The following is a 13,235-nucleotide window of genomic DNA, read 5'->3' as shown; positions in this document are numbered from 1 at the left end:
CTTAAGTTTATTTAGTAAATATTTTCTTATGCACTGCATCAGATGACCTGGCCTCCACAATTATCCGACCTCAACCCTATTGACGTGGTTAGGGATGAGATAGACCGTAGAGTGAAGGAAAAGCAGCCAACAAGTGCTCAGCATATGTGGGAACTCTTTCAAGACTGTTGGGAAATCATTCCAGGTGAAGCTGGTTGAGAGAATGCCAAAAGTGTGCAAAGCTATCATCAAGTCAAAGGGTGGCTACTTTGAAGAATCTCAAATATAAAATATATTTTTATTTGTTTAACACTTTTTTGGTTACTACATGATTCTATATGTGTTATTTCATAGTTTTGATGTCTTCACTATTATTCTACAATGTAGAAGATAGTAAAAATGGCACTGTGTGTGCATATGTATGATATCCCTCATCTGCATAGCCAAAGAAGCCCATGAGATAGGCTTCTCAGGCTTTGGTAAAAAATAAACACACACACACACACACACTAGTGCTGGGATGCCTACTGTGTAAGCGACGGTTATCGGTCGGCCAAATGATAACAGGGGTCACCATTCTAATAGCAAAAAATATATTTTTAAAAAACACTTAAAATAAAAATGGTTTTGACAGTTATTTTATTTTCATGGCTGTCTCACCTGTCCACAACCTGATGAGACAGTCATGAAAATAAAATAACTGTCAAAACCATTTTTATTTTAAGTGTTTTTAAAAAATATATTTTTTGCTATTAGAATGACCCGTTATCATTTGGCCGACCGATAACCGTCATAGGTCTAACACACACACACACACACAAAGAGTCTGCAGACTGAACTATCCTCTTTCCGAAGATGCAGATGTCATTCAGAGAGGTTGGGTTAAATGCGGAAGACACATTTCAGTTGAAGGCATTCAGTTGTACAACTGACTAGGGATCCCCCTTTCCCTTTCAGTTCGCTGCACATAGTGACTTTACCGAGCTGCAACAAACACTCAAACTGGACAGTTTTATCTCCATCTCTTCATTCAAAGACACAATCACAGACACTCTTTATTGCCTTTTGTGCTGCTGTCTGTGCCCAAAAACGTTTGTACCATGTTTTGTGCTGCTACCACATTGTGCTGCTGCCATGTTGTTGTCATGTTGTATTTCTGCCATGCTATGTTGTTGTCTTAGGTAGGGCTGGGCGGTATACCATATTTTACTATATACCGGTATTTATGCATGGACCGGTTTGGGTTTTAACTTTACTTTCTATAACAGTATTTTAATGTTTGGTTTGTTAAATGTGATACTCCGTGTGTAACGTCCATTTTTATAGTTCACTCCGCTACTTAAGTCATCCCTCTTCACGCTGCTTTACACACAGACCTAGTCCCCCCCCCCCCCCGTCACTCAAGGAGCGCATTTGTTGTTGCTTGACCAGAGACACTTTCGTTCAGTCTGCATGGTCTTTTTTATTTATTTGAATTTTTTACCCCTTTTTCTCCCCAATTTCGTGGTATCCAATTGTTAGTAGCTACTATCTTGTCTCATCGCTACAACTCCCGTACGGGCTCGGGAGAGACGAAGGTTGAAAGTCATGCGTCCTCCGATACACAACCCAACCAAGCCGCACTGCTTCTTAACACAGCGCGCATCCAACCCGGAAGCCAGCCGCACCAATGTGTCGGAGGAAACACTGTCACCTGGCAACCTTGGTTAGCGTGCACTGCGCCCGGCCTGCCACAGGAGTAGCGGTGAGACAAGGATATCCCTACCGGACAAGCCCTCCCTGACCCGGACGACGCTAGGCCAATTGTGCATCGCCCCACGGACCTCCCGGTCGCGGCCGGTTACGACAGAGCCTGGGCGCGAACTCAGAGTCTCTAGTGGCACAACTGGCGCTGCAGTACATTACAATACTAGTTTGTGTTTCTTACATCTGCAAACAGATTTTCTATTTTCTTAGCAAGTTAAGCTAAATCGTGTTAGCCACTAATGCAAATCCCTAATTAGCTGGCTAGCTAACTAGCTAATAAAAGTACTGAGTCAGAGCAAACGTAGCTAGCTAATACAGCCTGATACCAGTGCTGGTGGAGGCCTAAATCAGCATGTTGTTTGCACAATAGTATCTTCTAAATCAAAGAGGAATAAGCAAAGCATGAATATGTTGGCTATATGAATAAAGATTTAATGTAGTCAAAGATTATAGGGTCAAACAATACTGTATTCAAAGTGCCCACTATTATTTATATTTTATATAACTATAGAATTATAATAAACATTCTATTTCTGTGATTCCCAAAGTTCACCCAAGTGTTTTGATCTAAATCGCAATTGCAACATTTTGGTTAAGAATAAGGTCTAGTTTTTTCCCCCTATATCGTGGCAGTGTGGAAATGATCTCAAATGAATGCAGAAAATGCAGTAATTTCTGGAAATGCAGGAAGTTATTTTTGGTTGAAGTTGAATTGAACAGTATAAAACAATCAGAATGGAGAAAGACCCATTGAAATCACTTAGAATGTATGTGTTGCCACCCTAGGGTCACGCACTACTCATAAAGAAAATGTAGAACTTTTATTAATCAAAAACATAAAATACCATCAAATTTGAAAAATAGCATGATATTTTTGCCATATCGCCCAGCCCTAGTCTTAGGTCTCTCTTTATGTAGTGTTGTGGGGTCTCTCGTCGTGATGTGTGTTTTGTCCTATATTTTTATTGTATTTTTGATTTTTAATCCCCCGTCCCTGCAGGAGGCCTTTTGGTAGGCTGTCATTGTAAATCAGAATTTGTTCTTAACTGACTTGCCTAGTTAAATAAAAAGGTACAAATATTTATATACATTTTTTTAATTATGTAAACCCTCCAGCACACCAATCCCCTCAGCGCGTTGGGAAGTCAATTGCAATATATAGATTATCATCATTAACACTTTTCCCACAGTGCACCTCTCTGGGGAAGGGGACCTATGGGATCTATGTGTTGGGAGCGAGCGCACATTGGATGCTTTGTAATGGCCACTTTATTCTCCCAGTATGTGCATGTCCAAGGGTTTGGCTCCAACAAGAAGCCAAAGGTAATGAGTTGCACCCCCTTTTGCCCTCAGAACAGCCTCAATACATCGGGCATGTGGTGCTGACCCAGAGATGCTGACCCATGTTGACTCCAATGCTTCCCACAGTTTTGTCAAGTTGGCAGGATGTCTTTTGTTGGTGGACCATTTTTGATACACATGGGAAACTGTTGAGCGTGAAAAACCCAGCACTGTTGTAGTTCTCGACACACATATACAATCCATGTCTCAAGGATTACAAATCCTTCTTTAACCTGTCTCCTCCCCTTCATCTACACTGATTGAAGTGGATTTAACTAGTGACATCAATAAAGGATCATAGCTTTCACCTGGATTCACCTGAATAAGTGTCTCTGACTCGATTTCAATCACACACACACTCTCTCAGCTTGCCTCTGAGGAACTACAGTCGTATCAGGTATCACGGAAAATTTGGAATTGAAATAAAAGGGAGACGGGAAGGAAGAGAGGGGAAAAAAACAGTTATCAAATCTCATTAGTGTTATAAAAACATGGGAAAGTTTGCAGCGCGCCTGACTTTGTGTGGAAACGATTGGCTCAGCAGCTTTTTGCTGATCAAAGGGAATCACTCATTTAGAATAAAAACCCAGTGAATTCTGGGTGCCGGGGCTCATCTAGAGTACAGGGCTTTACCATGTCATCTCCTCTCCGCTTTGCATCAGCCAACCAAAGGTAAAATAAATGTGTGTATGTGTACAGTGTGTGTGTTCAACTAAGCAGAGTTTGCCCATGAACCATAACATTGCTTTTACTTTCCTTTGAGCAATGTGTCTAGGAGTTGTTTTTTGTTGTTGTTGGTACGCTGGGAATGTGGATTTGATATGTTGGTTCTGTCAGATTCATCTAGATGCAGTAGGATACGTTTGGAGTACCTCTCTGATAGTAGACTTCCTCTGGGAAAGTTAAACAACTGGTTTAGAGATGGAGCGGGAGGATGGAGGGAGCGAGGGCGTTATCACTACCAAAGTGCATCCATCATCTCCGCCTGGCAAATAAAGGGCTTCAGCTTTTGTTATTACACTGAACAAAAATAGAAACGCAACATGTAAAGTGTTGGTCCCATGTTTATGAGCTGAAATAAAAGAATCCGGAAATGTTCAATATTCACAAAAAGCTTATTTCTCTAAAATGTTGTGCACAAATTTGATTACATCCCAGTTAGTGAGCATTTCTCTTTTGCCAAGATAATCCATCCACCTGACAGGTGTGGCATATCAAGAAGCTGGTTAAACGGCATGATTATTATACAGGCCACTCTAAAATGTGAAGTTTTGTCACACAACACAATTGCTACAGATGTCTCAAGTTTTGAGGGAGCGTGCAATTGGAATGCTGACTGTAGGAATGTCCACCAGAGCTGTTGCCAGAGAATTGAATGTTAATTTCTCTACCATAAGCCGCCTCCAACTTTGTTTTAGAGAATTTGGCAGTACGGCCAACCGGCCTCACAACCGCACAACCACTGGGGTAATGGTATGGGCAGGCATAACCTACGGACGATGAAAACAATTTCATTTTATCAATGGAAATTTGAATGCATAGAGATACCGTGACGAGATCCTGAGGTCCATTGTTGTGCCATTCATCCGCCGCCATCACCTCATGTTTCATTATGATAATAAAATCTAACTTTATTTGTCACATGCGCCGAATACAACAGGCGTAGTAGACCTTACTGTGAAATGCTTACTTATAATCCCTTAACCAACAATGCAGTTCAAGAAAGAGTTAAGAAAATATTTCCAAATAAACAAATTAAAAGTAACACAATTAAATAACAATAAGGCTATACAGGGGGTACCGGTACCGAGTCAATGTGCGGGGGTACAGGTTAGTCGAGGTAATTTGTACATTTAAGAAAGGGGTAAAGTGACTATGCATAGATAATAAACCGTGATAAGCAGCAATGTAAAAACAAATGTCAATATAAATAGTCTAGGTGGCCAGTTGATTAATTGTTCAGCAGTCTTTTGGTTTGGGGCTAGAAGCTGTTAAGGAGCCTTTTGGTCCTAGACTTGGCGCTCCGGTACCACTTACTGTGACACCGCCTAGTATATAGGTCCTGGATGGCAGGAAGCTTGGCCCCAGTGATGTACTGGGCCGTACACACTTCCCTCTATAGCGCCTTACGGTCAGATGCCATACCAGGTGATGATGCCACCAGTGCTCTCGGTGGTGCAGCTGTAGAACCTTTTGAGGATCTGGGGACCCATGCCAAATATTTTCAGTCTCCTGAATGGGAAAAGGTGTTGTCGTGCCCTCTTCGCGACTGTCTCGGTGTGTTTGGACCATGATAGTTTTTTGGTGATGTGGACACCAAGGAACTTGAAACTCTTGACCAGCTCCACTACAGCCCCTTCAATGTTAATGAGGGCCTGTTTGGCACAGGGACTATTGTGGTCTGCTTGAAACATGTAGATATTACAGACTTTTTATCATTTCTAAAAACCTGTTTTCACTTTGCCATTATGGGGTATTGTGTGATTCCTGAGGATAATTTAAAAAAAAATCTATTTTAGAATAAGGCTGTAACAAAATGTGGAAAAAGTCAAGGGATCTGAAAACTTTCCGAAGGCACTGTATCTGTATTCCCAGTCATGTGAAATTCATAGATTAGGGCCTAATGAATTTATTGATTTCCTTATATGAACTGTAACTCTTTGAAATTGTTGCATGTATTTGCGTTTATATTTTTGTTCAGTATATTTTGTTTTCTTTCCTACTTTTCTCTGAGGTAGAAGAGAATAACCTCAGAAGGGCTCCCCAGCTTGGAGGCTACTACTATCTCACACAGATTAAAAAGTAAAATCTCTAACTACTCTGTGTGTTCTCTGGCAGTTTGGAAATTACATTTTTCTTATTATTTTTTCCATGACACACATTTCTATAATAATTTCTTGTTGGTATTGTATGAGAACGCAACAATAATTTGCAGCTGCCATTAGTCTCTCATTTTGAAAGGAGTGAGACAGGGAGAGAGGGGAGGGATGGGGAGCTCATCTGTGGGGAGAACAAAACAGGAGTAATAATAGAGAGACTCAATCACAGCCTCTCTCTCTGACTCTATGGGCATCCCAGACCTTGTTCTGTCTGCATAGAGTCATTTCCAACGGAGAAGAAAAGTGGCTTTTGAGAAAGACAAAGACAGGGAATGGAGAACAAGCAATTTGCCTCCTCCATAAATGTCCTATAATCTAGTGCCGGAGAAGAATGCTGCGCTGCTCTGCTCTGCTCTGTCTCTCATCTCTCTCTCTCTCTCTGTTTTTCTTCTCCCTCCTCTCCATCATTTTCAGCACAGGGTGAAACAGAGCTGCGTGATTCTGGTGTTGTTGTTTCCTGCCGGGTAGTGATTTTCAGGCCCTGCTGCCATCGGAACAGTACAGTATCAGGAAGTCTGGAATGACTGGCCCAGAGTTCCTGTGACCTGGTTGGCTGGTTGTAAATTGGAACATTTTGTTTATTAAAAACATTCTAGAACTCCATTTCTGTAATATCAGTAGTCTCTCTTTGAAATGCTATTCAAGAACAGGTGCATGGACCTTTTGTATCAGAAATACCTATTTTTACATATCTTGCACACATGTATACATCAAATCTGTGTTTTTAAGACTTGGAGAGGAAGACACAAAGCCCCTTTCACACACAGCCAACAATGGCAAACAGTACTCATCAATCTAGTCCATTAAGAATAATAGTCATGTTTCCATAGTGATCTATTAGACAAATAGAACCCTGAGAACACACCACATAGACAACAAAGACTATATAGGATACAGCCATGGTCTGAGGCTATACTAAGCACTAGTAACAACAGGTGTCATTAAATCACTTCAAATGTATTTACGTAACCATTTAGCTAGAATATAGAAGTTCAATGCTAAATCCATCAACTGAAGTTCCCAGCAAAACATTGAATGACCTCTGATTCCTTTCTCTACCAATCGGATCATTGATGTCATATCAGCCATTACTTTACTCTCCAATACCAACATCCTGTCACTACTTATCAGGGGGTACACATCTGGAGGTAGCTGCCCAGGCCTGTACTACTCTGACCAGGGTGCATGTTATGTCTTCACACCACACTGCAGTGGCAGAGATACAAGACCAGACTTGTATCTAAGTTAAGTTCGGGAGCCAGCCAAACAGGCTCGACTATCTCTCTGCTGAGGTTGTGTCACCTGTCGTGTCCCATCATTTCTGGTTTCACCTTGATACACTGTGGCTCCGCTTCCTGACAGAGTGGAGTGGAACCGAGCAGGGCAGTGACATGTTTCCCCTCAGGGGAGAACAGGAAGGAAGGTTTCTCACCTAGTCAATGTGCTAGGTACAACAAAAAACATGTATCTAGGCCAGGGCATATGTTGGGTGTTAGTTTACTAGTTACTCCATTCAACAACTTAACACAGAAATGGGATACAAGAAAAACTAGGATGTCTTGATCTGCAAATTGAATGTGTTTGTTTAGTACACTAGGATCCGGTGTTAGTGTGTCCCTTACCTGGTATACATGGTAAGCGTTGGCAGCGCGGCCTTGCAGAAACACAGAGGGAATCCAGACATTGATTAGAGCACGGTGAGCCCTGGGTTTGAGAAGTACACAGTAGAGGGTAAAGACACTGTAGTATTCATGGCAGGAAACATATCATTCATTCCAAATACTACTAAAGTAAGGGTCTTCAAGACATGTCAAGAATTCACTACTATTACTATGCTTATACGAAGATTATTCAGTCAGGAATTATAACCATGAAGTGCAACAATATTTGCCTGGCTACCCATCCACATCTCTCCGATCAAACGCCATCCCCACTAACGTTTCTTCTACATGATGAATGTATGGAGAGATTGATAGAGCAGCAGAATTCAATTCAGGATGAGTTGTCTGGCAAGTAGAGTATAAAACCATGGTAACTTTTACCTTGGTGTCCCAGGGGCAGCAGGTCATTTCAAAAAGGGCTACTACCTACATTAAAACTCCTTGCGGAGACCTTTCATTAAGGAAATGGAAAGAACCCTAAGGGAGATAAATTGTTACCCAGAGGACACACTGTTTCAGACACCCAGGGTGTGTTCAAAATCGGAAACTATCCCTTATATAGTACACTACTTTTGACTAGAGCTCTATGGGCCCTGGTCAAAAGCAGTCCACTATATAGGGATTAGGCTGCCATTTCAGGCACCCAGTAATAGCCAGGTGTTACAGCCCTCTTAACCTCTACTCCTGTTCCATATGTTTAATGAGGGGCAGAACTGATTTAAACAGCACAGTGACATAGCAACAGCCTCCCTCTCTCATCACAAAGGTTGAACTGTGTTCTCTATTCACCGGAACAAATTAGGACAGTCATCATGAGGGTGCCCAGCTCAACTCTGTTTTACCACTCCTCTCTTAATGAGACAAGGGTCATCCCTGGATCAGGAGAGCTACTGTAGTGTCAACAGGCTTTCTTTACAACTAGACATTTACACATGTGAAAATTGTAGTAATTTAGCAGACACTCTTATCCAGAGAGACTTACAGTGCATTCATCTTAAAGCGCAATTACGCCACTTTTCAACCTAATATTCATTATCTCCAGCATCATAGCAGTGTCTACATGTGAAAACGACGTGTTTCTATGATCCGTGGTTAAAAACATGTAGTCCTAAAAAATGCTTCTCTCTGACATCACAGAACGAGTTTCTAGCCAGAGGCAGGGTATATCTAGCCAGAGGCAGGGTATATCTAGCCAGAGGCAGGGTATTTCTAGCCAGAGGCAGGGTATATCTAGCCAGAGGCAGGGTATATCTAGCCAGAGGCAGGGTATTTCTAGCCAGAGGCAGGGTATTTCTAGCCAGAGGCAGGGTATTTCTAGCCAGAGGCAGGGTATTTCTAGCCAGAGGCAGGGTATTTCTAGCCAGAGGCAGGGTATATCTAGCCAGAGGCAGGGTATATCTAGCCAGAGGCAGGGTATATCTAGCCAGAGGCAGGGTATATCTAGCCAGAGGCAGGGTATATCTAGCCAGAGGCAGGGTATTTCTAGCCAGAGGCAGGGTATATCTAGCCAGAGGCAGGGTATATCTAGCCAGAGGCAGGGTATATCTAGCCAGAGGCAGGGTATATCTAGCCAGAGGCAGGGTATTTCTAGCCAGAGGCAGGGTATATCTAGCCAGAGGCAGGGTATTTCTAGCCAGAGGCAGGGTATTTCTAGCCAGAGGCAGGGTATTTCTAGCCAGAGGCAGGGTATTTCTAGCCAGAGGCAGGGTATTTCTAGCCAGAGGCAGGGTATATCTAGCCAGAGGCAGGGTATATCTAGCCAGAGGCAGGGTATATCTAGCCAGAGGCAGGGTATATCTAGCCAGAGGCAGGGTATATCTAGCCAGAGGCAGGGTATATCTAGCCAGAGGCAGGGTATATCTAGCCAGAGGCAGGGTATATCTAGCCAGAGGCAGGGTATTTCTAGCCAGAGGCAGGGTATATCTAGCCAGAGGCAGGGTATTTCTAGCCAGAGGCAGGGTATTTCTAGCCAGAGGCAGGGTATTTCTAGCCAGAGGCAGGGTATTTCTAGCCAGAGGCAGGGTATATCTAGCCAGAGGCAGGGTATATCTAGCCAGAGGCAGGGTATATCTAGCCAGAGGCAGGGTATATCTAGCCAGAGGCAGGGTATATCTAGCCAGAGGCAGGGTATATCTAGCCAGAGGCAGGGTATATCTAGCCAGAGGCAGGGTATATCTAGCCAGAGGCAGGGTCTATCTAGCCAGAGGCAGGGCATTTCTAGCCAGAGGCAGGGCATTTCTAGCCAGAGGCAGGGCATTTCTAGCCAGAGGCAGGGCATTTCTAGCCAGAGGCAGGGTATTTCCTTGCTCCCCTCATCACTGCGAATCTCATAGAGTTTGAAAATCACTGTTTCTAAAATGTTTTAACTTTTGATGATGTGCCATTTTCACACATGTAGACACTGGTGCCGTACTGGAGATAATGAAAATTAGGTTGAAAAGCGGTGGAATTGCCTTTTAAGATCGCTGGGTGAGACAGACAAATACCACAGTCATAGTAAGTACAATTTTACCTCAAAGTAGTTATCATAAAGTACTAGCCAGGTTTTATTAGCAGTTAGTACAACACCTGCATATACACAGTAATGTACACTACATGGCCAAAAGTAGTCCAACATCTCATTCTAAAATCCTGGGCATGAATATGGAGTTGGTCCCCCCCTTTGCTGCTATTACAGTCTCCACTCTTCTGGGAAGGCTTTCCACTAGATGTTGGAACATTGCTGCGGGGACTTGCTTCCATTCAGCCACAGGAGCATTAGTGTTGTCGGGCACTGATGTTAGGCAATTAGAAATAGGAAAGGGCCTTCCCCAAACTGTCGCCATAAAAAGCACGGAATCATCTAGAATAGCATTGTATGCTTTAGCGTTAAGATTTCCCTTCACTGGAACTAAGGGGTCTAGCCCGAACCATGAAAAAAAACAGCCCCAGACCATTATTCCTTCTCCACCAAATGTTACAGTTAGCAATATGCATTCAAGCAGGTAGCGTTCTCCTGGCATCCGCCAAACCCAGATTCATACGTCGGACTGCCAGATGGTGAAGCGCTATTTTTCACTCCAGAGAATGCATTTCCACTGCTCCAGGGTTCAATGGTGGCGAGCTTTACGCCACTCCAGCCGACGCTTGGCGTTGCACATGGTGATCTTATGCCTGTATGTGGCTGCTCGGCCATGGAAACCAATTTCATGAAGCTCCCGACTAACAGTTAATGTGCTGACGTTGCTTCCAGAGACAGTTTGGAACTGTTGCAATCGAGAACAGACGATTTATACATGCTACGCGCTACGCGTGGTATCCTATGACGCTGTCAAGTTGAAAGTCACTGAGCTCTTCAGTACGGGGCATTCTACTGACAATGTTTGTCTATGATTGCATGGCTGTGTGCTCAATTGTATACACCTGTCAGCAACGGCTGAAATAGCCAAATCCACTCAAATTAAGAGGTGTCCACATACTTTTGATCATGTGTATGTTTACAGTATACCGAGTTGATAGCGTACTAGGAATAATCAAGTGGTTTAGTATCTTCTGACTGGGGAGCTACAGGGCTGGGGTTGGCCACTGTCAGAGGTTTTCAAAGAGAAAGGTAGAAGGAGAAACCAGGAGTAAGAGAGGAAGAAAGACATTTTCAGAGATGTCTGTAAACTGTCCCCTACCTTCCCTCACCTGAGGTGATAGAGATACAGATGATAATGATCAAGCTGAGACATGGGGCCAGACATACACATATATATAGTAGGGACACCACTCATGTGATAAGAAAAGCTGCTTACGTCTCAAAATCTGATAGGCTGGGGTCGTCAGAAGTCTGGCTCAGGTCACCAGGAACCTTTATTCAAAAGCAAGGCGAGAGATGGAGAGCGAGAGAAGGAGAAAGAGCGAGAGAAAAATCTAAATGTCACTGTTTATACAAAATGTCACGTCAGCAACCCTCTACACACCCCTGTGTGTTTGTGCTACAGGGTTGGGTAGACCCTGAGGGAGGTGTCTGTCTGTGTGACTAGTGAAGCAGAGCACCATGACATTACTGTACTCTGCCCCCCACCCCCATCCCATCACCACCACTATCACATCAACGTACTGTACACACTAGTAAAGCTCAGTGTGTGACCCCATAGGGCCTCTTGTTGTTGTTAATCCCTGGATTGGAGGGAGCTCCAGCAGCAGAGGAGGATACTGTTACCCAGCATGGCTGTAAGGGATTCCTATAATCTGTCTGCTTCTTCTCCTTAAATCCCCCATGGCCCTGGGACACATGCAGGGGTAATCCTGTGTGTGTGTGTGTCAACACCCTTCTGTCTTTCATTTTCAATGTGTCTATACGAGTAGAGAATGGTCTGGTGTAGAGAGGATGAAGTTGGGTGTCACACCGCAGAGACAGGGCCACAGGGCTAAGGATAGAGTGGGCCACATCAACCTCTACTCTCTTCCAGCCGCAGCCCCCTGTGTCAGGTCTGGAATGTTAAGTCACAAGCTCTGCTGGTTGGCTACTGCGTAGCAACCTAGCGGTGCCAAAATCTCTGGTCTGCCCTAGAAAGCCTATGTACAGTTGAAGTCAGAAGTTTACATACACCTTAGCCAAATACATTTAAACTCAGTTTTTCACAATTCCTGACATTTAATCCTAGTAAAAGTTCCCTGTCTTAGGTCAGTTAGGATCACCACTTTATTTTAAGAATGTGAAATATCAAAATAATAGTAGAGAGAATTATTTATTTCAGCTTTTATTTCTTTCATCACATTCCCAGTGGGTCAGATGATTGCATACACTCAATTAGTATTTGGTAACCTTGACTTTGTTGTCCTTAAGCGATTTTTCCACAACTTTGGAAGTATGCTTGCAGTCATTGTACATTTGGAAGACCCATTTGTGACCAAGTTTTAACTTCCTGACTGATGTCTTGAGATGTTGCTTCAATATAGTCACATCATTTTCCTTCCTCAAGATGTGCACCAGTCTCTCCTGCAGCAAAGCACCCCCACAACATGATACTGCCACCCCCGTGATTCACGGTTGGGATGGTGTTCTTCGGCTTGCAAGCCTCCCCCTTTTTCCTCCAAACATAAATGGTCATTAAGGCCAAACAGTTCTATTTTTGTTTAATCAGACCAATTCTCCAGAAAGTACAATCGTTGTCCCCATGTATAGTTGCAAACCGTAGTCTAGCTTTTTTATGGCGGTTTTGGAGCAGTGGCTTCTTCCTTGTTGAGCGGCCTTTCATGTTATGTCGATATAGGACTTGTTTTACTGTGGATATAGATACTTTTGTACCTGTTTCCTCCAGCATCTTCACATGGTCCTGTGCTGCTGTTCTGGGATTGATTTGCACTTTTCGCACCAAAGTACGTTAATCTCTAGGAGACTGAACTGATCTCCTTCCTGAGCGGTATGACGGCTGCGTGGTCCCATGGTGTTTATACAGATGCACGTGGTACCTTCAGGCATTTGGAAATTGCTCCCAAGGATGAACCAGACTTGTGGAGGTCAACAATTGTTTTTCTGAGGTCTTGGCTGAGTTCTTTAGATTTTCCCATGATGTCAAGCAAATAGGCACTGAGTTTGAAGGTAGGCCTTGAAATACATCCACAGGTACACTTCCAATTGACTCAAATGATGTCAATTAGC

The 13,235-nt window shown here is 43.3% G+C and overlaps 1 protein-coding gene across 2 annotated transcripts in view; it reads right to left on the bottom strand.

The window, feature by feature from the left end:
• The window catches only part of LOC110502889 (sorting nexin-29), a 175,598-nt gene that overhangs the window by 30,386 nt on the left and 131,977 nt on the right, over positions 1–13,235 (bottom strand). For both annotated transcript variants that reach the window (XM_036960638.1, XM_036960639.1), the window contains exons 17-18: positions 11,383–11,438; positions 7,568–7,649 (exon numbers count right to left, since the gene is read on the bottom strand). In XM_036960638.1, coding sequence (XP_036816533.1) covers positions 7,568–7,649; positions 11,383–11,438 — 138 coding nt within the window. The remainder of the gene's footprint in view (positions 1–7,567; positions 7,650–11,382; positions 11,439–13,235) is intronic.

The sequence above is a fragment of the Oncorhynchus mykiss genome, chromosome 23 (assembly GCF_013265735.2).
Source record: "Oncorhynchus mykiss isolate Arlee chromosome 23, USDA_OmykA_1.1, whole genome shotgun sequence".
Lineage (NCBI taxonomy): Eukaryota > Metazoa > Chordata > Actinopteri > Salmoniformes > Salmonidae > Oncorhynchus > Oncorhynchus mykiss.
The sequence above is the reverse complement of the archived record's forward strand: the minus strand, read 5'-3'. Positions and strand labels throughout refer to the sequence as shown.